This window comes from Phascolarctos cinereus, unplaced genomic scaffold (assembly GCF_003287225.1).
Source record: "Phascolarctos cinereus isolate Bilbo 61053 unplaced genomic scaffold, phaCin_HiC Scaffold_4;HRSCAF=312, whole genome shotgun sequence".
In the NCBI taxonomy this organism is placed as follows: Eukaryota; Metazoa; Chordata; class Mammalia; order Diprotodontia; family Phascolarctidae; genus Phascolarctos; species Phascolarctos cinereus.
Window position 1 is genome coordinate 211,940,307 of NW_027555847.1, and position 25,969 is coordinate 211,966,275.

Here is a 25,969-nt window from a genome sequence, read left to right on the forward strand (position 1 = left end):
ATGTTTTTTTTAAACTCTCATTTTCATTATATTCATATTACGATAATAAATTCATATCACAATTTCTCTAGCTATTTTCCAATTGATAACTATCATACTTTGTTCCAGCTCTTTACTACTACAAGAAAGGCTGCTATAAATGTTTCTAGGTACATGGGAACCTTTCTTGCTCTTAAGTAATGGTATCACTGGGTCAAAAGATGTGAATGGTTTAATAACTTTTCTTGCTTTATAGAATGGTTGAAATAATTCACAACTTCTTAGATTTGTAGTATCATAGATTTAGCACTGAAAGGGTTAGAGCCCATGTAACAACTCCCTCATTTTCACATATGGTAACTGAGAACTAAAGAGGTTAAGTGACTTGTCTAAAGTCACACAGGTAGTGGTATAAGTGGGTTTTGAACCCAGGTCTTTTGTTTTCAAATACTATTTTCTTTCTATTATAGCATCCTACCTGTCATCAGTAGTATAGTAATGGAATATGAGGACCCACATTGCTTCACTGAGCAATGCTTTCATTCTCTCATCATATGGGATACATTCATAATGCTGTGCTGGTATCTGAGTCTTGCTTCCTGTTAGAGATATTGGGCAAGACAATTGGAAGAGGCCTGTCAAACACAAACCTGAAATCCAGACACTCCAGGCACATAACTCTGCGCCTAACATCAGCAGTGAGCCCCCCCAATAAGATTCCAATGTAGTTGTCAACATGTAGAAGTTTTTTTTTCTAATAAGCTGCCAGTTTAGTTGTGCTGTCTTTAAAGCAACCAGCACAGGATACATTTTTTTTTTGTTTCAGTCTCAAGGGTAGCTGCGCCTTGTTTAATTGCTTCCATTTCATACTCTATTTGATGAATTCTTCCCTGAGGGCTCCAAGCAATGACACCATTGTTACCCTGGTTGTACAATATTTGTCCAGAACTGGCAGAACTAAGGCTTCCTGCAGAACTGTGGGATCAAGTGCTTATCATGGTATATGGTATAAGTTGTTGATCTAAACCTATTTTCTGCCAAATTGCTCTACAGTTTTCCTAAAAATCCTGGCAATAGAGTAAGCTTATACCCCTGGTTTCCCCCAATTATCTATTGAACTATCTAGTAGTTTATACCAACTAATCAATCTATTAATGTTGTTGTAATTGTTATATTTCAGTTGGTTATGTGTAAGAACAGCCTATCTTCTGTATGTCGGTCACAGATGCCTTTGATTATTTGCATGTTCTCTGAAAATTTACTTGATTTTAGGCTGAATCTATGAAGCAGAGAGAAGCTGTATTCTAAATGTTAAGATGTATATTTTTATCCATGTAAAATCTTAACTATTTTTAAGCAGTATTGTGTATATCGGTTTAAATTTGGTTAGAGCTTTTTTTTCCTTATCACTTTGTTACCTTATCATATTCCTTAACAAAGTGAAATATTCTGGTCTCCAAGATGGCTGGCATTTTATTGTATTTACATGTCTATATACTCAATTTAGATATATAAATAGATCTTCGAAGTGTTGGAATTCTTAGATGGCAGTGGGGTGGAACAGGTTGAGAAGAAAGACTTAGATGCAAATATTTATCTTATGTGCATACTTACAACTTCAGTTTGGACTTTAGTATTTTAAAATGTGCAGTTTTATCAATATGGGTAGTCCCTTCACTGGTGCAAAAGTATTGCAGTTCTTCTCCATATTAATTGAGAAGTTTTCATGAATTTGTGGCCAATATGGCAAAAAAAAAAATCCATCAACAAATAGCCAATGACAAACCTCTCTGATCTTAGCTAAGGAAGTTTTTAAATGACTGTCCATTTCAACTTGGCAGGGCCTACAAAAGCTTGTAATCTATTGGCATAACTTCTAAACCCAGGGTCACATCTATACCACGATGAGACACTAGAGAGCAGGAGTTCTTAACTTGCAGTCCACAGACCTCTAAGGAAGAGGTTCCCAAATTCATTTTGCCCCCTTTAAAACAATTGCTTAGTGTCCCTCCTGGAAATCTACTTTCTTTAACCCTTTAACAGTTTTTAAAAAAAAATTGTCATTTCAAAAGTATATAAATTTTTTAAAAATAATAACACGTCTTAAATTTAATAATTTATTATAAATTTGTTGGGGGGGGGTTCCCGCATTGAAATTTTGATGACACAACATTGTGTCATGTAACCGTATGGTAGCGTATTGTAAACAAGTCATTACAGGCACATATTCTTGCCGATGCGTGCTGGACTTCCCGATAATGCACAACACAGTCACCTGACAACACTTGCTTGTTAAAACCTGTAGGCAGATTTGACCACTGATTGGTCATAATTTGCATTTTGTGTGTTTATTTGGAAAATAATGTAATCACTATGACTTTAACTCTGTTACACAGCAGATGAAACATGTATGAACAGTTTTTCAAAACTCTCTTCTTTCTTCATGCTTCCACCGCCCCCTTATTTTTATTTAATGCGTCCCAATCACACCCGAGGCCACTATTGTCCCTACCTATCAGCTCAGTGCTCCTCAGGGGCAGTATCACCTACTTTGGGAAGTTCTGCAAGGGATCTATGAATAGATGCCTCGCGGGTTGTTTGTTTTTAATGTTTGACAACTGTATTTCAACATAGTTGGTTTTCTTTGTAATCCAATGTATTTTTATTTTATGCCTTAAAAAACATTATTCTGAAAAGTAATCCATAGGCTTCCCCATACTGCCAAAGGCGTCCAGGACACAAGAAAGTTTAAGAACCCCTGCACTTGAGTAAGGTTTTTGCAGGAGTGTATGTGACAATACCTTGATGTCTTTCAAAAATCTGATTATTTTTGCCTAGTTACACATCTGGAAATATTTATGAAGGTCAGTGGGAAGACAACATGCGCCATGGTGAGGGAAGGATGAGATGGCTGACAACTAATGAAGAGTATACTGGTCAGTGGGTGAAAGGCATCCAGGTACTACACTAATTAAATTTAGCCAATGTATATGTTGTCAAAACTTAGCATATGGTGGCATACCCAAGGTCCCGTTCTGAGGTTAGAGTCTGCCATCGTTAATACTCATTGTTCCTATGTTCTCTATAAGGGCTTATATAAGAACTTAGCATCATTATTAATGTCCTAAAAAACCAGTGTGAATGCAGGCTGACTTCCCTGAGCATCCCTAGAACCGTTGTCATGTGAATCTTTTCCTGAGTCCAGGATCTGACACCTTACATCCAGGTTTTTAACTAAGCCCTGGCAATATTTATCCAAGATGAGTTTCCGCATTTGTTTGGTAGAGATGAATTGTGGCAGAGTGGAAAGGGCACTAGCTTCAGGGTCATGAAGAGCTGAATTCAAGTCCTACCTATTACAAATACTAGTTTAGTGACCTTGGACAAATCACCAAACTTTTTAGTGCCCCAGGGGCCTTGCCAAGACCACAAGATGCAAAGCAGTTATTGATCTTCACTGGTAGAGGTAGCTTCCTCTACCAATAGCAGACCTGGTTCCAAAAATTTTTGATATCTAATTGTGGGATAAAAAAAAAATGACCTCTTTGAAAATTCCTGCTAATCATTTTCTTTATTTTTAGAATGGTTTTGGTACACACACTTGGTTTCTAAAGAGAATCCCTGGCTCTCAGTATCCTTTGAGAAACGAATATGTAGGAGATTTTGTAAATGGAGATCGTCATGGTCGTGGCAAGTTTTTCTATGCCAGTGGTGCAATGTATGATGGAGAATGGGTTTCCAATAAGAAGCATGGTTTTGTAAGTAGACTGGTGAAAATCACATTTTAAAAACAAGACATTTGAAACATAATAATAGATATAGCATTTGCCTCCAAGTATTAAACTATATCCACTTGACATGAGAAGTTATTGCTTAAAAGATGTTTTCAAATATATAAAAAGAACTTATCAACTTAATATTTTGAAAGAATGAATGCCACTTAATCATGTGATTCCAGTTTACATCCTACTTAAAAAACTATGTGCTTTCCTTAGTGTACAGCAATTGTACTTTATGCTTTGTGGTTATTTGGAGAGGCGTCATGGATGGTGTGGTAGAAAGACCAATGGCCTGGGACTCTGGAATGAGTGCTTTAACTCTGGCTGTGCCACTGATAACTTTTTAAACATGGGCAAGTCACTTAACCAATCTTTTAGGGTCTCAATTTCCTCTTCTCTAGAGAGTATAGACTAGAAGAGTTTTCCATTCTCATCCAATGCTAAAATCCTTTCTAATCCAATGCTAAAATCCTTTTAAGCTCCGTAATCCTAGTAGTGGTGATATTATTAAGTTGATCCCTCCATATGTTCTTATATCATCTTACAAGAAAGTCCATTCTCATCTGTGGGAATTTTCATTGATTGTCCCCTATTCCTGGAATGCTTTCTCTCCTCATCTTCACCTCCTGGCTTCCTTCAAGTATCAGCTAAAATCCTACCTTCTAAGGGAAGCCTTTCCTGATTCCCTCTAATACTAATGCCTTCCCTATGTTGATTATTTCCAATGTGTATAAGTTGTTTATACATAGTTTTTGTACGTTGTCTCCTTCATTAGACTGTGAGCTCTTTGAGAGTAGGGACTTTCTTTTGCCTTTCTTGTATCCACAGAACTTAGCACAATGCTTAGCAACACAGTAAGCACTTAATAAATGCTTATTGACAAACTGATTGACATAGCCCCATGTATTTGGTCTGTGTTGGGCACGTGGGTATGGTAGAACAAAATTAACTATAGAGCCCCTGGCTTTTGTACCATGTTTTATCCAGTTGGACTAATTAACCACAGATTAAATGGCATTGAACTTGAATATATGAAAAATAAACATCCTTCAATCTCAACATGTAAGATACTGTCACCCTAAATTAAAACTAAATTAAAAGTTGAAGCAGCTACATTATAAACTATTACACCTTAGAACACACTTGAAAAATACCTTTACACAGTCATCAATATTTTCTTGATTAAACTTACTTAAGAATGAAAAAAGCTATTTCTTTTCTTTGTAGGGCAGGTTAACATTCAAAAATGGACGTATTTATGAAGGACAGTTTGCCAATGACCACATAGCAGAGTTTCCACTGTTTCAGATTGATGCAGAAAGTGACTCCGTCGATGAAAGTGCTTGCCCAGAACCTACATGTAGTGCTGGTAAGAATCATAAAATGTCAATGGGAAAAAAAAATCAATTGGCACCTAAATGTGTATCTGCCAATATACATGTAATAGGTCAAGGGAGCAATGCTTTTCTTAATAACTGACTTCATCTAAATCACTTGCACTCACTTGTCCAAGGTTCCATCACAAATAAGAACACTTTAAAATATTTTATATTACTTTTCAGAAAGCATAACATATTTATTTTTTTATTTGGCAGAGATTATCAGAAAACTTGATGGCAGTGAAAGCAATTCTGTGTTAGGATCAAGCATTGAACTTGATCTGACTTTGTTGTTAGATGTGTACCCTCAAAAAGACAGACCTGAGGAAAAGAAACAGGTAAAATATTATATGTTACATAACCATGTTCATAAGCTTTTTTTCCTATTTGAATTATATAGTTATTGTGATTCTTCATTGTTATGAAAAATGCTTTCTTGAAAATTTGCTATTAAAAAACCGCAAAATATCAATCTGGATGCCATCGAGATTAACCATACCAGAATATGCCTGAATACCCTTGAAATTTTCCAGTTCATCAAGACCGATTCTCAATTCTTAGATGCCATATCTACAAGATCAGTCTTTATAATGGCCTATGCAACATTTCAATTTAAGTCAACAAATGTTTATGAAGTACTTAGTATTTGCAAGCATCTGGTCAATTCAGTTTTTCAAATCAGTCAAACTCTTTATCTGGGTTAACTGATGTTTTGACTAAATTGACAAGACCAACCCGATTGTGCACATGGACCTGACCACAGTCAGAGTGAAATAGTGACCTAAGCAAAGTTTCTTAGATGTCTCCCATATCTTCTTTGGTCAGTTCCTCCTTATGGGGTCTCAAAGCTTTTGTTGCCCTTGTCAGAGAAGAAAGAGATCCTATCCGTTTATTGACATTTCAGTGTTAGTCATTAGTTCCTTCTGGGAACTTAAGGAGTCCTTATTTGTGCTTGTTCCATCCTGTTTTCCTCTTCTTAATATCAGGTCTCCTGTTAGGGGGCATGGGAACCATTGTGAAATATGCTCAGAGCTTTTAGAGAATTTTGGTTTCCATGTGGGAAAGAAGTTTTGAAAGCAGAAACCATGTTGGTGGGGATGGGGGAGGAGAAGAGGGGCTAACTCAGAGACAAGGCTGGCCTCACTACATGGCAGGATAGTCCAGGATATTTTCTTCCTTTTGCTTGTATGTTTTCACTGTACTTCCTTATAGCTGCCTGAAATTTCACCATATGAAGATTTAAGTCACTAAGCCTTCTCTTCTAAAAATACAACTATCTCTTTGTGGTTTAGGGGCTATCAGTCATTGCCCCTGTAATTGGGGACTGAGCAATGACTGCTCAGCCCCTGGACCTTGTGAATGGTCATTCATGGAGGGGTTTGGCAAGCCTGCTTCTGGTAGCATGTGATAGGATGGCATGGAAGGCCACTTCACAGTTTTCCCTCTTTCCTCTTATTGCATGCTGGAGAGGGGCCTTTTGATTCGCTGCAGAGCAGGAACTGAGGTTGAATATAAAAAGCTGCAGGGGAGGAACTCACTTTTTCCTTCCTGTTGGCCATGATGTGTAAGGACAACTCTGAGCCCCAGAAGGCCACAGCAGCTCATTGCTTGAGGTTACACATTGTGCATTTCAACTTTTTCTTATTAATTTTTCAGCATTTTCTTATTGATTTTGAATTTTGGAGGCTCCATTGGATCTTTCTGAATTTTCACCATCTGAGTAGCTCTTTATTTGGCTGTAATATTAAAAGCCACTCTTTGCTGAGATGGTATGTCCTGGATTGACTGCGCTGGGGGCTAGTTATCTGCAGCTTGAGCTGGCATGACTGTAGCCATCATGTTTTTCCATATTTTGAACTGAAACCAGCCTCTGTAACTTCTTTCCATTGCCCCTATTTTGAAAGTTAAAGTGATCGAGTGAGGACTGAGAAAAAGCCATTGGATTCAGCAGTTCAGAGATCAATAGTAAACTTGGAGAGAGCATTTTCAATTGAGTGGTGAAATTGCAGATCATATTGCAAAGGGTTGAGAAGTGAGTGGAGGAAAGTGAAGGCATAGGTGACTTTTTACATCTTTGCCTTATATAGTACATCTAAATTTCTGACCTAAATTAACCTTGCCATCTTTAGATATAAAATACATAATGGTATGGCATTTCATTTATAGTCAAGCTTTATTGTCTTGGATCTGCTTTTGATGTTGCGAACTTTATTAACATCCTGATTGTTCAGCATTTCAGGGTATTTTATGACATTATTCTATCGTTGGAAGATATCAATGATAGTTATCTTGTACATTAATGGTGTCTTACTACAAGGACCACTAAAATGAATCAAATTAAAACAGTTTTCTCATTTTAATTACCTTTAAGCTGTTCTTTATTCTATGTCTTTATAAAAAATTACTATGATAAAGAATTTTTATTTCCCTAGGAAGAAGTTACCCTCATATTTAACAGAATATTTTGGGTGTTGTGATCATGTGATATCATGCACCAATTTGAAACTTGAAGTCTGCCCTGTAGATAACAGTATGGTTTATCTATCCACCTTTTATATGTTGTCTTGGCCCTTTAGAATATAAGCTCTTTGAGGCCAGTGACCGTCTTTCTTTTTGCTTGCATTTGTATCCCCAGCTTTTAGCACAGTGCCTGATATAATGCAAGCACCCTAATAATTCTTGTTAACTTGACTTGGTTGCTTTTTTAAGTTGGCTTAGAAAGAAGGGTAAGTTTGATAATGCTACTGTTATTAAAGTAAGGCTGAGACAGGTTTCATTTTCTCCCCTTCAGGCAGAATTTGCTGTTTTGAGAAATATTTCAGAATTAAGAAGAATCTATAGCTTTTACAGCAGCCTAGGATGTGATCATTCTCTTGACAACACTTTCCTGATGACAAAGCTTCAGTTCTGGAGATTTTTAAAGGATTGCAAACTTCATCACTGTAAAATAACTCTTGCTGATATGGACAGGGTACTAAGTGGTTAGTACTCATGCCTTTTGGTTTTTTTATTCAAAGTAATAAAATTAAGGTATAATATGGTGTAACCTTGGAATCAATTAGTCCTCCTTTGAGTATTTACTGAGTGGCTGCTTAGGAGTACTATGTGGGTGGCAGGTTATAGAAATACAGTGATCTCTGGCCTTAAAGAATTTAGAATACAATTGGAGAGACAAAGACCAGTAGTGATAATAATAATAGCTAGCATTTATGTAATGTTTTAAGATTTGCAAAGCAGTTTACAAATATTATCTTATCCTTACAACCCTGGAAAGTAGGCGCTATTTTTATCCCCAATTTATAGATGAGGAAACCAAGGCAGACGGCAGTTAAATGACTTGCCCAAAGTCACACAGCTAGCACCTGAGGCAGGACCTGAACTCAGATCTTTCTGACTCCACGTCCGGCTCTCTGTGGTAGCATGGTGGATAGAAACATGTACTGAAGCACATGACATGGCAAGTACACGTTGACATGGCAGTGAGCAAAATGACATATTATATAATTAAATGCAACATTTTGCTGCACAGACTGCACATGGTTCAACAAAGAGATAAGTCACTGAGTAGCCAGGAAAGGCTTCTTGGTGGAGTTGGAACCCAAGTTGGGCCATGATTTGCACATTAGGAAGTTTTTCAAGGTTTCCCTGTTCCAACCGGTGTTGCTGACTTAGCGTATTCCCTTGTAAATGATCAAATATTTATCTAACTGGGATAGCCCTGGATTAAGCACAATAGAGACGAAAAAGCTGAACAATCTTTACTGAACTAGTCAGTCTTTGTTATAACACCTTGTTACTGACTCAGTATTTACTCAGAGAAATGACTTCATTTGATTTTTCTTTGAATACTGCTGCAGGGACAGATAAGTTGGAAACAAGAGCCCTCACATAGCTTGTTGCAACATTGCTAAGTTTTCCCCTAACTTGCTTTTCTTATTTTAGATAATAATAATATTTCAGTTGAAGAAATTCACTCCCCCTTTACCACTTTGCTACTGAGAACGTTTTTGAATTATCTCTTACAAATAGCATACCACATTTATCACAAAGATTACAAGTAAGTGTTTCTCTTCTTTTTTGTATTTTTTTATCACAAACTTAGTAAAAATGTTAAAAATAGATACATTTTTGAGAGCTCCTACATAAATCCATAAACTCCAGATTTTTTATCCTTTCTAAAAATCTGTAGATCATTTTAAACAAGATGATACAAAGTATCCTAACTCACTTGTATCCCTTTCAGATCTGGTGTTTATTTTAAAATTTTTGTTACTGTTATTGTTGTGGCTGTTATTGTTGTTGTTTTAGTTATTGTCATCTCATCTCACTTGTCTCACTTTTTTGATGAGGTTCAGATAAAAACTGTCCTGGGCCAAGTCGCTGATATTGATTGGTGAAATTTGGGAATCTCTGGACTCTTGCACAGGTGGATCAAATAACTGTTATTTTGGAGTTGAATAAAAGTATTAGGATGTAACCTCAGGCTCTGTAGGATCACTGAGAGCATCTTCAGGATAACTCCAGTAGCAGTCAGGACAAGGAGGATGATTTTTACCTTGTCTTGTTCCCACATGATTTTGATCTCATGTAGGTTCTCTGTACTTTGAAAGCTTTTTCTTCCATATGGCTTAAAGATTATGTAGCAGGAATAATAACAACAATAATAATATGCTGTAAGATTTGCATGGCACTTCACATGTTATCTCATTTGATCTGATTTGATCCTCACAACAAATCATCTGTTAAAAACATTATTCTTAAGTTTTTATGAATCAATGTTATGTCCGCAACAGTTCAGTCTGTGATACTGGCCCAATTCCAATCTTATTGATTGAGTTCTCCAGGAATCTGGAAATCTATATTTATGGTGTGGAGATTTGTGCTCTGTCAGTCTGAAAGATAGTGAACTTATGATATATAATCCTAGCCACCGGGTTATGTATTGGTAGGTATTTGTTAGGTGCTAAACTTTTCAGCCTGAAGTGATGTGTTATACTGTCTCCACTGTTTCCTTGTATAATCTACAATTCAGGAGTGGGGAACCTGTGGCCTTGATACCACATATGACCTTCTAGGTCCTTGGGTGCAGCCTTTTGACTGAGTCCAAGTTTTACAGAACAAATCATTTTATTAAGGGGATTTGTTCTTTGAAGTTTAGGTTCAGTCAACAGGCCGCACTTGAGAACCATGTAAATTCTACATGGATCACTAAATCCAGGCTTCATAAGGATAATCCTTGGGTAATTTCTGGTGGCAATGACCTGTTTCTAAATTGCCATTCTCAATTGTCTGTTTCTGTTACCTGTTTCTAAATTGTCATCATAAACCCCTTTGTTTTCACCAACAAATCTGCATGACTCAGTCATTTGTCAACATTTCTTTGTTTTGACCTATTGTTGGTTGAGACCATACAGATGTTGCCTTTGGAAGACTTTTTTGATCCCAGTCTTGAATGTTAGTTATTTGTAGACTTTATAGTCAAGCTACTTTCGGTTACATTTGGTAAATCCAATGATGTATACCTGTCAACAACCTTTACTATAGTTTGGTGAAGTGATATCTGCTTATTCCAAAAGTATTTCTGTAGGTTTTTTACTTATTTGTCATGTGTTCTAAGAATATCTGTCAGTCTCCTTTCTCCCTTTTTGTTCGGAAGTATTAATCTATTTATAGCTGCCTTAAGGTGATGTGCTCTATGTTTTATTACTGTAGTATGGGTTTTTGTCAGATTATTTTCCAAATCTGTCATGATCCATTTTATAATTCCAAATGGGCACATTAGACTGGTGTTAATTGCCCCAAACATGTTCCTGCCATTCAGCTTTAGTTTCAGAATGCCAATAAGTCTCTTAAAGTATTCAGCTATATCTTTATCCTTGATATCTTGTGTTTTGCCTGGAGGATTTAAGATATTTGATGATTTCGCCTTCTTCCAGATTCAATATGAAATCTGGATTCAAATTCAGAGACTGCCTTGGCATACTTTAAGGATATATTTATTGAGTTCAAATGATTTCATATCAACGGAGAAATATTCCACAAGAAAAAGGAGCTATTTAATTTGTTTTTCAGTAGGGCTATCTAGTTTGAAGTCATCCATATTCGTGAAGTTGTTAATAGGATGTGTTGATTCAACTTCTTCTTTAATATGGAAACCAGAAACAATAAGGGATTTAAGGTTAGGAAAAATAATGGGTTTGAAGTGTCTTCCTGAAAAAACCTATTTTATACGAATTTTTCTCAACATTTTTGTGTTGAGACTCATTTTAGATAAAGAAAAGTTTTCTATATGGGCATCAAATGTTCCAGTATTCTCACTATACTTGGGTTTATTTTGTTTATTCATAGTACACGAATAAGCCATGAATACAAAATTGAGTCAAAGGTTTTACAGTAATAACAAAGGCAGAGTATGTGTTATGAAGCAGGTCATTTAGTGATATAAATGTGATCCTTTAAGAGTACCCCTTTTTAAATGTGTTTTGCATCACTACACATGTATAACTTATGTCAAATTGCTTGCCTTTTTAATGGGGGGAGGGGAAGAGAATTTGGAACTCAAAATTTGAAAGAAGAATATTAAAATTGTTTTTACACGTAATTGGGAAAAAACGAACTATTAAATAACATTTAAAAAAAAAGAAGAAAAAGGGTACCTCCTTTTGCAATAGATATATATGATACCTTCTGCTAGGAAAGGTGGAAGCAGGCTTACATCTGAGAGGGAGCTGCTAAAGTGCCTTGCTAGTAATTGGGACACCTGAAAAGCAGTTGAGTCAATAATTATGGGTCTTATCCACCTATACCACTTTACTATTTCCTTCTTTTCCACAGCTCAGTACTATTTTCTCTTTCTCCTTTCATTGGTTGCCTTATACTACCAATTCTTTCTGGCTCAGCTCTTTATGACTCCTTCCTTTCCATTCTCAGACCCTAGAAATCTCTCTCTGGTTCTCAATTTCTCCTGCTTTTATACAGGCTCCTCAGGATGTGATCAAGTCCCTCCCGCAATTTGAACACACTTTCTATTGCACTTAATTGAAATGGCTTTGATTCAAAATATGTAGGCCTTCCTTATTCACACCATATTCTGACTGATTCAATTAAGAAATATTCTTATCTAACAAAGGTAGTTACTTTTAAGTGGAGTAAAGTGAACATTTGCACCACTTATGGATTTTAAAAAAAATATTGCCTTAATCTTTAAACTTTTGCTTTTGCTTGTTGACTAAGGGAATCTAGAAATTCTGATGTGTCTTGTTTTCTGGATTCTTTTCTGCATGTTTCTTTTTCTTGTGTTTAATGGGTAATAGAATATTCAAATTGTCTACTGTATAAACCAGCTGGGTGTTGCTGTAATCTCCCAGTGCCTTTCTGAAGATCTTCAATAATTCTCCCCAAATACTTTGCTATGATAGTATCTGATGCCTAGTTTTAGGAATAGTCCCTGAGAACTCCACCTTTCTACCTGTAGCTATTACCACGGCAGGGGCTGCCATGACATTTTATTTTATTTTTTTATACATTTTCTGTTAGCACGGGAGAATGCATTCATTCATGATAGATATAGTAGATATCAACTTTTTTGAATTATCCCTTTTAGATCTGCTAGTTAGATCCATGCTGTCCTACTTTAAAAAAGACTTTTCAGAATTCCAATCAAGTATGCCTGTTTCTTTTTCAAAATCATTAGAGACTTCAGTGTTGTTTTGTTAGCCATGTCATTATTACATATAATTTCTGGAGTTTCCACTGAGTGAAGATTTTAAATGACCTAATGATCAACTTTTTCCTCTTCAAATGTTATTGGTACCTTGATTTTTTCTCTTACCTCGTCTAATCTAGGGTTGGAGATAAATTTAATTTTTATGATTGTCCCTGCATTGGTCAGTAATACATTGATGTGTGACTTGGAGCTAAGGATACCATTGACAAAAAGTAGCATGAAGCTGTTGCTTATCATTGGTGAGATCTGTTTCCAGTTTTGCTAGGAGAAGATATTGGCACGTAATGAAAGTATTTGTGTCTTCAGTCTATTTGTTATGCACTTCTGTTTTGCATGCTTTACTGGTCAGTACCATTTGTATTAAGGCATCTCCAGCAAGTAGGATATTGGTATTTCTCGTTTATTTCAATATATCTTTCCATCTTGTGGTACCAAAACACTAAGGAGTACCACTTACATGTCCTCACTGTCAAGCCATATCAAACAACAATTTCAAGTAGTACCAGTCTGCAACTCGGTTGCCCTGGCTTTCTTAGATTCATAGGAAGTTTTGTCATACTGGCTGGGGTACTGACTGTATTAGTGGTGGCACCAGAACCCAGTTGGCCAATACTTCAGGACTCCTGCCAGGCCAATACTCAGGACTCATAGAGTCTTCACTGTACATCATCATTCCTGGCATTCCTTTACCCTATCATTGCTCATCTCCCCATCATGACATACATGGATATGGTATTAGATTGTGAAGGGGATATTATCTATTTATTTACTGATTCATTCATTCATTTATTCATTTATTATATTACCTATGTCCCTAAACCCCAGGTTCTGAACTTACATGAAGAATATCAGCAATCTTGGGGGCTTATTCCTCACCCAAACAATTTGGCTTATTTTGCTCCCGCTCAGAATTTTCTAGTTTATAAGTAAGTTTGCATAGATGTGGGTAAAAGAGTTTCCAGTTCCTATACAAGTACTCAGGGTATCAGGGCATATTATGTAATGGATAGCCTTTCTGTCATCCTAAAGGAAATATAAAACAACATAAAGTACTCAAAAGTAGCCCATAAACACTTGATACATTTCTCTTCTTTCCAGGGAATCCCACCTTCACCCCAGGGACCCATATAAGTCTCCAGCTTTATGGGGTTACAAGAGAGGTATCCTTTTTCCCATTGGACCTATATCCTCTGAATAACTTGTACTAGGAGAGGACAAAGTCTAGGTTTTTATTTCTCTGTTTTAAACAGACTCTTGCTATTTTTCTAGATCTTTCTAGATCCTTAATCCAATAATTCTTTTTCTCTTTAAGGTGCAGGTTTTATAAACTCTAAATAGTCCTCCCATAGGTGGGAGTTCTAGAGTTCCACCATGTAGCCATGTGTCATTGATTGGCTGAAACCAGGAAATCAGGGATAAGGAACTATACCTTCCTCTTAAGTCATGTGGGTGAGAGAGACCACAAGTAACTTTAATATGCCTCCAGTTTCCAGGATAGAGGAGGATTCTTTACCCTCTCCTCACACTGACTCTGGTCTGTTGTGAGGGTGCTGGTTTTTGGTCTTGGCTCAGTTTTGTCTGTGGAAATCTCAATTGTTGAATGTATATATCATTTTTAGTTTTTTGCTATTATAAACAAAGTTCTGTAAATATTTTTTGTATAGGTAGGTCCTTTTTGTCTTTTAAATAACATCATTTGGTGTCCTGGTAGCAGGAACACTAGGTCAAAGAATATGTATGGTTTTTTTTTTTTAGCTTATTATCTGCTTTCATATTGCTTTCCAAAAAGACTGTACCAATATATAGTTCTATCAGTAGTTTAATGGTATACTTTCTCCATATGTGTTTCTTCACAGCCTCACTAATTTGGGGAGGTTTTTTTTGTTTGTTTTTAGGCAATTGGGGTTAAGTGACTTGTCCAGGGTCACACAGCTAGTAAGCATCAAGTGTTTGGTCTGAGGCCGGATTTAAACTCAGGTCCTCCTGACGTCAGGGCCAGTGCTCTAACCATGGTGCCACCTGGCCACCCCCCCCAGCCTCACTAATTTGGATTTTGTTCTTTTTTTAAAACTATCTCTAGTAATTTGATGTTAGGTGAGAGCTCAAAGTTGTTTTAATTTCTATTTCTCTGACAGTTTGCACAATTTTTCCATGTAATTAATGAAAATGTGTCTTTCTTCCTTTGAGAACTGCCTATTTATCCATTGGGCCATTGACTTAATTTTTTATAAACTTATGTCACTTTCTTATACATTTTGGATATCAGGTTTTCATCAGATGTTTATTGTGAAAGGTTTTTTTTTTTTCCCAGTGTGCTTCTTTTTTTTTTCTTTTCTGGTACAAAAACTATTTTTATATGATCAACTCCATCAGTTTTGGCTCCCTCAGTTTCTATTTGTTGATGCATCAGAATCTTCCTCATTTCCCCAATTGTATTAATATTTCATTTTCCCATTCTTTCATTAAAAAATAGCTCATTAATCTGCTTGGGATTTAGAAAAACATGGTGTAGTGTGAAAAACTCTTGATTTGGAGCCATAAGACCTCAGTTCAAATCTTGGCTTTGCCATTAACTACCTGCACATCCTTGGGCAAGTCTCTTAGCCTTTCTGAGTCTCAGTTTTCTCATCTGTAAAAGAGGTGGAGTGAGAGCTGGACTCACTGACTGTTGGGGTCCTTACACTTCTAAATCAATGATCCCAGTTAATCTACAGAATGAAACAGGAATAAAATCCTTCCCCATTTTTTTTTAGCTATACAATTGTTCAATTGTCCTGAAGTTTTGTTGAATAATGATCCTTTTCCCCACAAATTTTCCAATCTTGTATTTCTCAAACATATCATATGCCTTTGGTGGTAATTCTCAAGTAGACATTGCTTCTAAATTCAAGTGTCATAAGAACTGTCACATAAATGGGTAAGACAGAAGCAGAAATACCACTATTTTGGTTACAATTTTTCTATTTTCTTCTTTCCTGTACTGCCTTTAATTTGTTGGTGTTTTTTTTAAAAAAAATTTTAGATTAATTAAGAAAAACATAAGTTAGGTTTTATTTTTCCCACTTCAAATATTTTTGCATCATTTTGATATCTTTTATTTGCACATTACCTTCACTTCCAAATGTATTCCTCTCCTTTCCCCTACAAAGCCAGCTATCTCTGGAAACAAAGTTTTGTTTTGTTGCAAGAAGAAAGAAAAATAGGTGTGGGGGTGGGAAGCAGTTCAGCAAAACCAAGGGAGGTGTCCTGGGTCAGTGGAAAGAGTACTGGCTTGCGATTTGATCCTTACAACAAACCTGAGAGGTAGGTGTTATTGTTACCCTCATTTAACAGATGAAGAAATTGAGGTATACAGCATTTAAGTGACTTGCCCAGGGTCACACAGCTAGTAAGTGTATAAGGCCAGATTTAAACTCAGGTCTTCCTGACTCTGGGCCAGACATTTCATCCACTGTGACATCTGGTTGCCCCTTAGCTTCGTCATTACTGAGACCACTGTTCAGTCTGGGATTTTGTTCTTTCTGTTTGTATTGTTGTGATCATTGTGCAGTTTTCCTTATTCTGCTTAACTAATTCTGCATCATTCATTTGTCTTCCCATATTTTTCTCTTTTCTTCATACTTTTTATACTAGAACAATATTCCATCAGATTCATGCATCACTATTTAATTAACCATTCTCCAATCAAGGAGCACCCATCTGTCTCCATTTCTTTGTTACCACAAAAAAAAGCTAAAAAGCGTATTTATTTTGGTATCTGTGGGCCCTTTCTGTTTTTGACCTCTTTTGAGCAGAAACCCTACTGCTTTTCCAAGTGGCTTCTATTCACAGAAAGAAATAGAAAGAATATTCTATTTCTGTTAGTAACAAAGGCTTTAGATAGAAGGTCCAAACTCTGAAACCCTTTTAAGTTAATCTGTACGTTGCAAATGATTTTGGAAAGTTTTATTCAGATGGAGTCACAGCTAGATGTTTATCCTTAAACTAGATTTCCATCATGGTTTTCTCATAGCAAAATGTTACCTGCGATTTTTTAAATCACAGAAATGGACGTCCATCCCTCTTCATGTGTTTTTCAAAAATGATGACTGATAATATTGCCCCCAATGCGTGTCAGATAAAAGGTAAGCAAAATTGTCAGATAACATAGAAAACATATAATCTCTGCTGAATATAACCACCACCCTTGTGTTGGAGATGTGACAGGTAGGGTCAGGTCTATTCTAGGAGATCTTCTTACTCTCTTCCTTAGTCAAGAAACCTGGGACATACATGTGTAGAACCACCCAGAAAGCTGAAACTAATTCCTTGATTTGTAGACATGCAGTTTGTCATTATTCTAGAATAGAGTTTTGCACACACAAAAAAGTGGGAAGGGGAAACAAAATGGTAACCAGAGGATGGTTATCATTTTGGGCTCAGATATTTATAAATAATTTAAGGGCAACCATTAATGGCACAGTTATTTGTAAAGCCCCATTGTAGGTCAATAAACATTTGTTAAGTGCCTAATACGAACTAAGGGATTCAAACAAGGGAAAAGACAGTTCTTACTCTCAAGGAGCTCAGTCTAACAGGGCAGACCACATTCAAACAACTATGGACACACAAGCTATAGCTAGAATTAAGGAGAATCAGGAAAGACTTCCTAGAGAAGGTAAGATTTTCAAAATGGTTCTTGAAAAAAGCCAGATAGAAATGAGAAGACAAAGAATTCCAAGCATGAGAGACAGCCAGTGAAGGAGCCTGTGGAACAGCAAGGAGACCAGTGTCACTGGATCTCAGAGTACATGGTCAGGGGAGGGGGTAAAGTGTAAGACCAGCAGGTGTTGGGGAGGGGGCAGGTTATAAAGGACTTTTGAACACAAAACAGAGAATTTGATATTTGATCCTGGAGGCGATAGGGAGCCACTGGTGTTTGTTGGGGGGGGGGCGGGGTTTGACATGGTCAGACCTGTGCATTAGGAAGATCATTCTGACAATTGAGTAGATGGATTGGAGTAGGGAGAGACTTGGCAGGAAGGCTTTTTCAATAGTCTAGGCATGAGTTTGCCACCTGGTGGTGACAGTGTTAGAGGAGAGAAAAGAGTTTGTGAGGGACGTATTAGTTGCTCCCTCCTTCCCATTTAAGCCTTCTCCCTGCAGCTCGGGGTGGAAGGTCAGGGCCCCCAGGGTGTCATATCCCTCTTGTTCCTGACACTTCTCCCGGGTTGGGAGCCTGTTCCCAGTTCCTCGGGACAATAATGTAAAGTCCTAGAATCTTTTACTGCTGTGTTCAATTGCAAGATGAGAACAGCAAAAATAAATAAATAAAAATAAATTTGAAAAATCTCCCAGTTCCTTCTTTCCTCCATGTGACCTCGCTCTTGCTCCCAGCACCCCCTCCCACATTCAAATCTCATACCAACCTTCAGTCCCCTGGGTACCAACACTTTCCTCACCACCATACATATCCTGACAAAGTTATTCTTTGTTTTTTCAGTTGCTCAAAATTGCAGGTGGAAGTGGGTGGGAATCCCTCAGACTGCTATACATAATTGTATTTGAATGCCTCAATTTTCCCTTTTATTTTCTTAGGCAATTTCTTCTGTGACCAACAGCGGACTGTCTATGCAATGAATTATATAGACAAATGTTGGGAGATTTATTTAGCTTACTGTAGACCAAACATTAATCCCCCTCATGAGCTAATAATGAAGACCAGATACTTCCTCTGGATGTTGAAGGTAATCACTTTTGAAACTTTCATACTTAATTTGCATGCTTAGTTGTTTAAGTTTGGATAAAAGAAAGGACAAAATTTTCTAGAATGATAGGGAAAAAATAATAAAGGAACTCACTGTGATGGGCTTTCGTGATCACTAGATATTGAATGGGTCTCTTGGAGGAATGGGAAAGCAATTTAATTCAACAAGCATTTATTAAGTATTATTTCCCATGCCAACCAACTCATTTCAGAGGACAGAGTTAATTAACAGCTGAAGAGAAGGACCTTCTGTAGGAGATAGCATTTAATTTGAACATTGGAGGAAGCTAAGATTAATTCCAAGAGGCAGAGGTGAGGATAGAGAGGATCCCAGGCATATGACTAGAAGCTTGAATAGCATGTGCCAAGAACAGCAAGTCCTTGATTTTGATTGGAGCATACAGTGTATGATGGGGAGTTCAGTTTAGGATGATAAGTTTAGAACGAGAGTGGGAAGGACTTTAAATGTCAAAAAGAGGAAATTGTATTTTATCTTGGAGACAATAGAGAATCACTGAAACTTGATATCAGTTGTCTACTAAGTGGAGGATGGATTGGAGAGGGACAGACCAATTAGAGAATTATTGCAGTAGTCCAAGCAAGATGTAATGAGGATTTGAACCAAGGTGATGGCCCTGTGAGTGGAGGGAAGAGGCCAGATGTGGGAGAAGCTGAGGGAGTGACAGTGAGGGAGACTGAAGAGTCAAAGATGACTACTTGGCTGCAAATCTGGGTGACTGGAGAGTGTATAGTACCCTTAACAGAAATAAGGACGTTAAGAGGAGATGTGGGTTAAGGTAGAAAGAAAATTAGTTCAGGTTTGGACATGTTGAGTTAAAGATACCCCTGGGACAAAAAAAAAAAAGTAAAGACAAGAAGCTGGAGATGCCGAACTAGAACTCAAGAGAGAAAAGAGTTGGACATGTGGAGGTGATTTTTAAACCCACTGAAGCTGGATGAAATGACTAAGAAATTTTTTAAATTTTTTCTTATATTTTAGAAATAGTTTTTTAAATCTAAAATTATAAAAAAATAGTAAGAGTATTCAATTTATATATTTTCATATTAAGGTTGCAAATTTAAAGATGTTTATAATTTATATTCACGTAAATGTTTTTATGTATGTGTATTTTAAAAGCTACTTATGTTTTATATATTTATGCTTACACAGATGGTATTTGATTATTTGTTCCTACAGGATTTTAAAATAATAACTAAAAATTTAACAGCAACAAAATTTGTGGAAATCATAGCAGAAGATAGTCCTTTCATGCATGATGGAATTGATAGCAACTTTGAACTGGAGGTAAGCAGGGAAGAACCACAATGACACAACTTTTTGTCTGTAATAAAGTGTACTTTAATCAAGAGTTGATTGAAAAATAACAATGATAAAAGGTGAAAGTAGATCTGTGATTGAATTGGGAAAGCATAGATGAATGGTCAGCATTTCATCAGGGTAGGCTGATGAAAGTGAAGAGACTCCTAACGATGTCTTACAGTTTATATCTGAAAGAATTGTCTAGGATGGTGAGAGGTTAAATGACTTGCTCTTGGTCACATGGTCAGTATGTGTCAGCTGTAGGATGTGAGCCAGGCCTTCTGGTGTTGAGGCCAGCTCTGCATGGCCAGATGCCTTACTCTTGGTCAGGAGTTCTTAACCTTTTTTGGTGGGTGTTATGGGCCCTTTGGGCAGTCTGATGAAGTCTGTAGACCCCTTCTCAGAATAATGTTTTAAATGCATAAAATAACATATATATGATTACAAAGGAAACCAGCTGATTTTTATCAACCAGTTGAAATAGTCATCAAAATATTGTTAAAAACAATTTCTTGGACCCCAGGTTAAAAACCCTCTCATACAGATGGATATTAAAAATGAAACATCTCTGATCAAAGGAAATAAAAAATGAATGAAATAAAGAGCATAGAAAACTATAATTATTTCTATATTAATTCATTTAGCCAAGATGATTTTTATAAATGTCTCGCTTGTTTCTTCACAATAAAGGTTGTATGTATGTGTCACAGAGATAGATTTGTATCTTTTCCCCAAAATATTCATGATAATTCTCTTCAATTTTAGGAGTTTCTAGCTCCGTGACCTTGGGCAAGTGAGAATCAGTGTGATATAATGGAAAGGGTACTTGACTGGACATCAAGAAATCCTATTTCTAGTCCTGGGTCAGCCATTAAGTTAACTTTGTGACTTTGAGATAAGTCATTTCACTTGACTGCAGTTCAATAAAATGAGAAATTTGGACCTGAAAATCGCTAAGGTCCCTTCTACTTCTAATGATCTGACTTAGTTTTTTTATTTGTAAAATAAGGCATCTAGTTGGTATTGTGCATAGAGTGATGGACATAAAATTAGGAAGACCTCATATCTCTTCCAGCTCTATACTTAACAACTCAAATCAAGTTACTACACCATCCAAGCTCAGATGATATGTGACCTTGGTCAAGTCATTTAAATTTTATGAGCCTCTCTGCTTCTTCATTTGCAAAATAAGGATAATGATAGTACCTACCACACAAAATTGTTTTAAGGATCAAATAATGCAACATGGAAAGCACCTTCAAGTCATGTTTCAGTTTTGTCTGATTTTTTGGGACCCCATTTGGAATTTTCTTGGCAATGAAACTGGAGTGGCTTGCCACTTCCTTCTCTAGCTCATTTTATAGATGAGGAAACTGAGGCAAATGGGGTTAAGTGACTTGCCCAGGGTCACACAGCTAGTAAGTGCCTGAGACCAGATTTGAACTCAGGTCTTCCTGACTCCAGGCCCACCTAGCTTGCACACTCACAATACTTTGTTAGAAAATTAAAAAGTAGGCTACTCCCATGAAAATAATAGTAATGATTATCATTCATATTTCTGTAGCACTTTAAGCTTAGTTTTTTAAGTGCTTTCCTCTGTGGTTAAGTAGAGATTTTCCAGATGAGGCCAGTGATTTGCCACAGCTAATATGTGTTGAATGGGACTGGGGCTTGGACTCAGGTCGTCTGTCCCTGAGACTAGTAGTGTCCTTTTCATGATGTTGTTTAACTAAGAAATATAGGATTTGTTCTCTTGCTTCTCAAAAAGAAAAATTGTGAATCCTTCAGTTCCAAGAATGATGATATCAAATTCAATTAGGGAGGCAAGTAGCTTAGTGTAGTGAGTGGATACAGTGTTGGACTTGGTGTCAGAAAGACCTGGATTCAAACCCTTCCTTGGCTACCCAAACTAGCTCTGTGATCCTGGGCAGGTTACTCCAGGCCTCAGTTTCCTCCTTTGTGAAATGAGGATAAAAATAGTATCTTCCTCACAGGATGTGTTATGAGGCTTAAATAAGATGATATATGTAAACATGTAATAAATGAGATAACGTATATGAATGTGTAATATATGTAAAGTGATATGTGAATATTAGTGAAATCAGTGATCTACTCAACCAGCCTGCCCATAGTTATAATTTTGTATAAAATCCTCAGGAAACAAGGTTTGAATTTTGATATATAGATAAGACTTTCTGAGGAAGACGTTTCTCTCTTTCCATCATCAGGGCTGGCCCTAGACAAAGATCTAAAATAAGGAAGTCTTTTTTTTCCCCTTCACTAGCCACCATCTCCCCTAACCACAAATCCATTCCCATTTCTGTAACTTTATCAAAATTTACATCTTCCTGTGTCCCATGCCCTCTAGAGGGGCCCTGATTCCTAGTAGGTAAATAAATAAATTGATTTCTTCTAAGGCATTATATAACAGATTTCTTACCTATCTCAGATAACAAGCTGTACACTTATATTCCCCACCCCTAAACCCTTTTAATACTGTAACTTCACAGATGGGAGGGACTTGTGGCGGTTTTTTGGTACCACTAGTTTAAGGAGGTTAAATTGGACAACTCAGATTATAGCCCCTGGGTGACGTCTATTAGAAGTGGAGTTTGGGCCGAGGGTTCTTGGTTCGTAGCGAGGTCAAAACCCTAGATATAGGCAGAACTTTCAGGATGGATGACTCCTAGGGAACATGGAAGCAAGGTTAGGGTCTGTCATTTAAGACTGAAATATTCAAGTAACTGGGTCCAAGATAGATCTGAACTTGCTACATCAGTCACCTTGAGTAGAAAAGAGAAGGAAAGGCAAGTATCATAAATCAGAGGTCCAAAAGGAGTCCAAAATCGATAGTCTACCCAAGTCTGGGTGGGGTGGCGTTGGAGAGAGGAGACGATTGGTAGAAGTGGAATAAATAGGTAGTGGACATTGAAGGGAGGTCTGATAGCAAATATCACTGGACCAGTTATGGAGATTAAAGTTCAAGAGTAGGAAATCCCTTCTTTTGTTTCTTTCCACACATCAGTTACTGGGGAATAGGACTAAATCAGGGATGGGGAACCTGCAGCTTGCCAGGCCGTACGTGGCCCTCTAGGTTCTCAAGTTCAGCCCTTTGACTGAATCCAAACTTCACAGAACAAATCTCCTTAATAAAAGAATTTATTCTGTAAAACTTGGACTCAGTACACATGCGGCCTTGAGGCTGAAGGTTTCCCACCCTTGGACTAGATGATTAGGACAGGCCAAGAAGCAAGACTAAGCAATTTATCTCCTTGTATTTCTTCTAAAAAGGGTCAGAATTGGTCCCCGAGTCTGGAGGTATGGGTGGGTGGATCAGTGCTCAACCTATAAGTAGTAGAAGACTGCAGGGATAAAGAATGGGGTAATGATGATGAGGATGATGATAGCCAATACTTATTTTGCATTTGAACATTATCAAAGTGTATTGCATATATTTTTTATTTGATTTTCACATCAGCCCCATGAGACAGATGAGGAAACTGAGGCTGACTTGCCTAAGATCACACAGCTAATATGTGTCTGAGACAAAATTTAACCTCAGGTCTTCCATACTTCAAGTCCAATGCTCTATCTGTGTCGTGTTGTTCAGTCATTTCAATAGTGTCCAACTCTTTGTGACTCCATTTGGGGTTCTCCTGGCAAAGATACTGGAGTAATTTGCCATTTCCTTCTCCAGTTCATTTGACAGATGAGGAAACTGAGGCAAATGGTTAAGTGACTTGCCCAGGGTCACACACCTAGTAAGTGTCTGAGGCCAGAAGATGACTCTTCCTGAGTCCAGGCCTAGCACTCTATCCACTGTGCCATCTAGCAGCCCTGTGTCATCTCCCCCGGCTTTAGTCATATCTCTTACATCTGAGCCTTTGATAAACTCACCTGAATGTCTGGCTTTGTAGTGCCAACTGTAAGTAGGAAGGAAGAACTGATTCTTTTGTGTAAGCCTTGTCTTCTGCTTGCAAAGGAAAGTGCTGCTTCTCCTTTTACTCTTCAGGGGGGATAAAAAGGAAATACAATACTAAATGCTTTTAAAGAGGGTCCTTTTCCCATGAGAAGAATCTGCTTAAAATAAAATATGTCAACATAATCAGATTTTTAGATCCACTGGTTTGTTATACAGCTAAATACAATGTTACATAAATGCTGTACTTAATACAAGATGTTATTTACTTCAGGCACTTGAGTATCTCTCATTAGGTCTCTCCTTAAGCTATTTTTTCTACAAAATGAAGAACAGCCCCCAGGATGAGATGTGTCTGTTAAGATGAATAATATTAGTGCTTGTTTATATTTCAGCTGGTTTTTCTAGAATTCTTTGAAGCTCTGTTAGGCTGCGCACTCTTCTCTGATACAACACAGACAGATAAGCAACAGCAAGGAATCCACACAGCTGATGACTTTACTGCAGTCAAATATATCAGCACACAGCAGGTAAAAAAAAATCAAATATGAAAATCTATGTAAAGCTAGGGCTGTGTCCCAAAAAAGATTTAAAAAGGGGGGGGGGGCAGGGCAGAGCCAAGATGGTAGAGTAAAAGCAGTGACCTGCTTGAGCTCTCCCCAAAACCCTTCCAAATACCTGTACAAAAGGGCTGTAAACAAATTCTAGAGCAGCAGAATTCACAAAAAGAGTGAAACAAATTTGCAGCCTAAGACAACCTGGATTGGAAAGGTCTATTGGGCCAGGTTGGAAGAGGAGCGCAGTTCAGCGTGGGCGTGCAGGCAAAGACTAGGCCTCAGCGAACCTGGAGCAGGCCTCTGGGGACTGAATCATGGGCAGCTGTGGCAGTTTCCCGACTTCTCAACCCATGAACGCCAAACACAACTTAGAAGGTCAGTAGGAAAGATCTGTTGGACCTAGGTGAGAGAGAAACTCAGTCTCAGCCCCGGTCCTGGCACAGCCCCAGGGCAGAAGCTGCTTCCAGAGCTCTAGGCCCACAGACTGAGGGGCAATCAAGCGGCTGATCAGAAGGGGATTGCAGGGATCTCTTTGCTGACGCTGAGGCAGAAAACTCTTGCCTGTGCTTGGATCTGGGTCACAGTTCTGGGTGGTGGTCCTGGGGTGAGGAGGAGTGCTGGTGTGGTGGAACTTGTAGTGGCAGTGAACAGAGAATCCTCCTCACAGTTCTAAGGCAGAAAAGAGTGCTTGTGGTCACTCATAGACCAGAGCACAGGCTGGAGTAAACACCGCCCTTGATCTTACCACCCTGAATGAACTGAAAATTTACAGGTCCCTAGAAGTATTTCTGAAAACAGCTGTACAAAACCCCCAAAGCCTGGGACAGTACATTCTCTCTACACTGGAAGCAGACCCCTACCTTAACAAAGAGTTTAAAATTCAAGTAATTGACTGGTAACATGAGCAAACTGCAAAAAAAAAAAGTCAGATTGTAGAATCTTTCTTTGGTGACAAAGAAGATCAAAACATACAAGCAGAAGAAGACAACAGAGTCAAAGCTTCTACATCCAAAGCTCCCAAGAAAAATATGAATCAGTCACAGGCCATGGAAGAGCTCAAAAGGGATTCTGAGAAGCAAGTAAGGAAGAGAGGAAAACTGGGAAGAGAAATGAGAGTGATGCAAGAAATCATGAAAAACAAGTCAACATTGCTAAAGGAGACCCAAAAATACTGAAGAAATAACCCTTAAAAAAAGCCTAACCCAAATGGCAAAAGAGTCCAGAAGCCAATGAGAAGAATGCCTTAAAAAACAGAATTGGCCAAATGGAAAAGGACGTCCAAAAGCTCACTGAAGAAAATACTTCCTTAAAAATTAGAATGGAGGGGCAGCTAGGTGGTGCAGTGGATGAAGCTCTGGCCTTGGAGTCAGGAGGACCTGAGTTTAAATCCGGCCTCAAACACTTGACCCTTACTAGCTATGTGACCCTGGGCAAGTCACTTAACCCTGATTGCCTCACCAAAAAGTAAAATAAACCCCAAAAAACAAAACAAAAAAATAGAATGGAGCAAATAGAAGCTATGAGAAGCTTATGAGAAATCAAGACATTGTAAAACCAAACCAA

General features: G+C 37.6%; 1 protein-coding gene across 2 annotated transcripts in view; it reads left to right on the forward strand.

Annotated features, from left to right (window-relative positions):
* RSPH10B (radial spoke head 10 homolog B) overlaps window positions 1-25,969 on the forward strand; it is a 53,040-nt gene that overhangs the window by 14,687 nt on the left and 12,384 nt on the right. For both annotated transcript variants that reach the window (XM_020965305.2, XM_020965304.2), the window contains exons 7-16: window positions 2,818-2,938; window positions 3,561-3,737; window positions 4,986-5,127; window positions 5,354-5,475; window positions 7,929-8,118; window positions 9,080-9,194; window positions 16,908-16,987; window positions 18,441-18,589; window positions 19,808-19,915; window positions 24,245-24,379. In XM_020965305.2, the coding sequence (XP_020820964.2) occupies window positions 2,818-2,938; window positions 3,561-3,737; window positions 4,986-5,127; window positions 5,354-5,475; window positions 7,929-8,118; window positions 9,080-9,194; window positions 16,908-16,987; window positions 18,441-18,589; window positions 19,808-19,915; window positions 24,245-24,379 (1,339 nt within the window). The remainder of the gene's footprint in view (window positions 1-2,817; window positions 2,939-3,560; window positions 3,738-4,985; window positions 5,128-5,353; window positions 5,476-7,928; window positions 8,119-9,079; window positions 9,195-16,907; window positions 16,988-18,440; window positions 18,590-19,807; window positions 19,916-24,244; window positions 24,380-25,969) is intronic.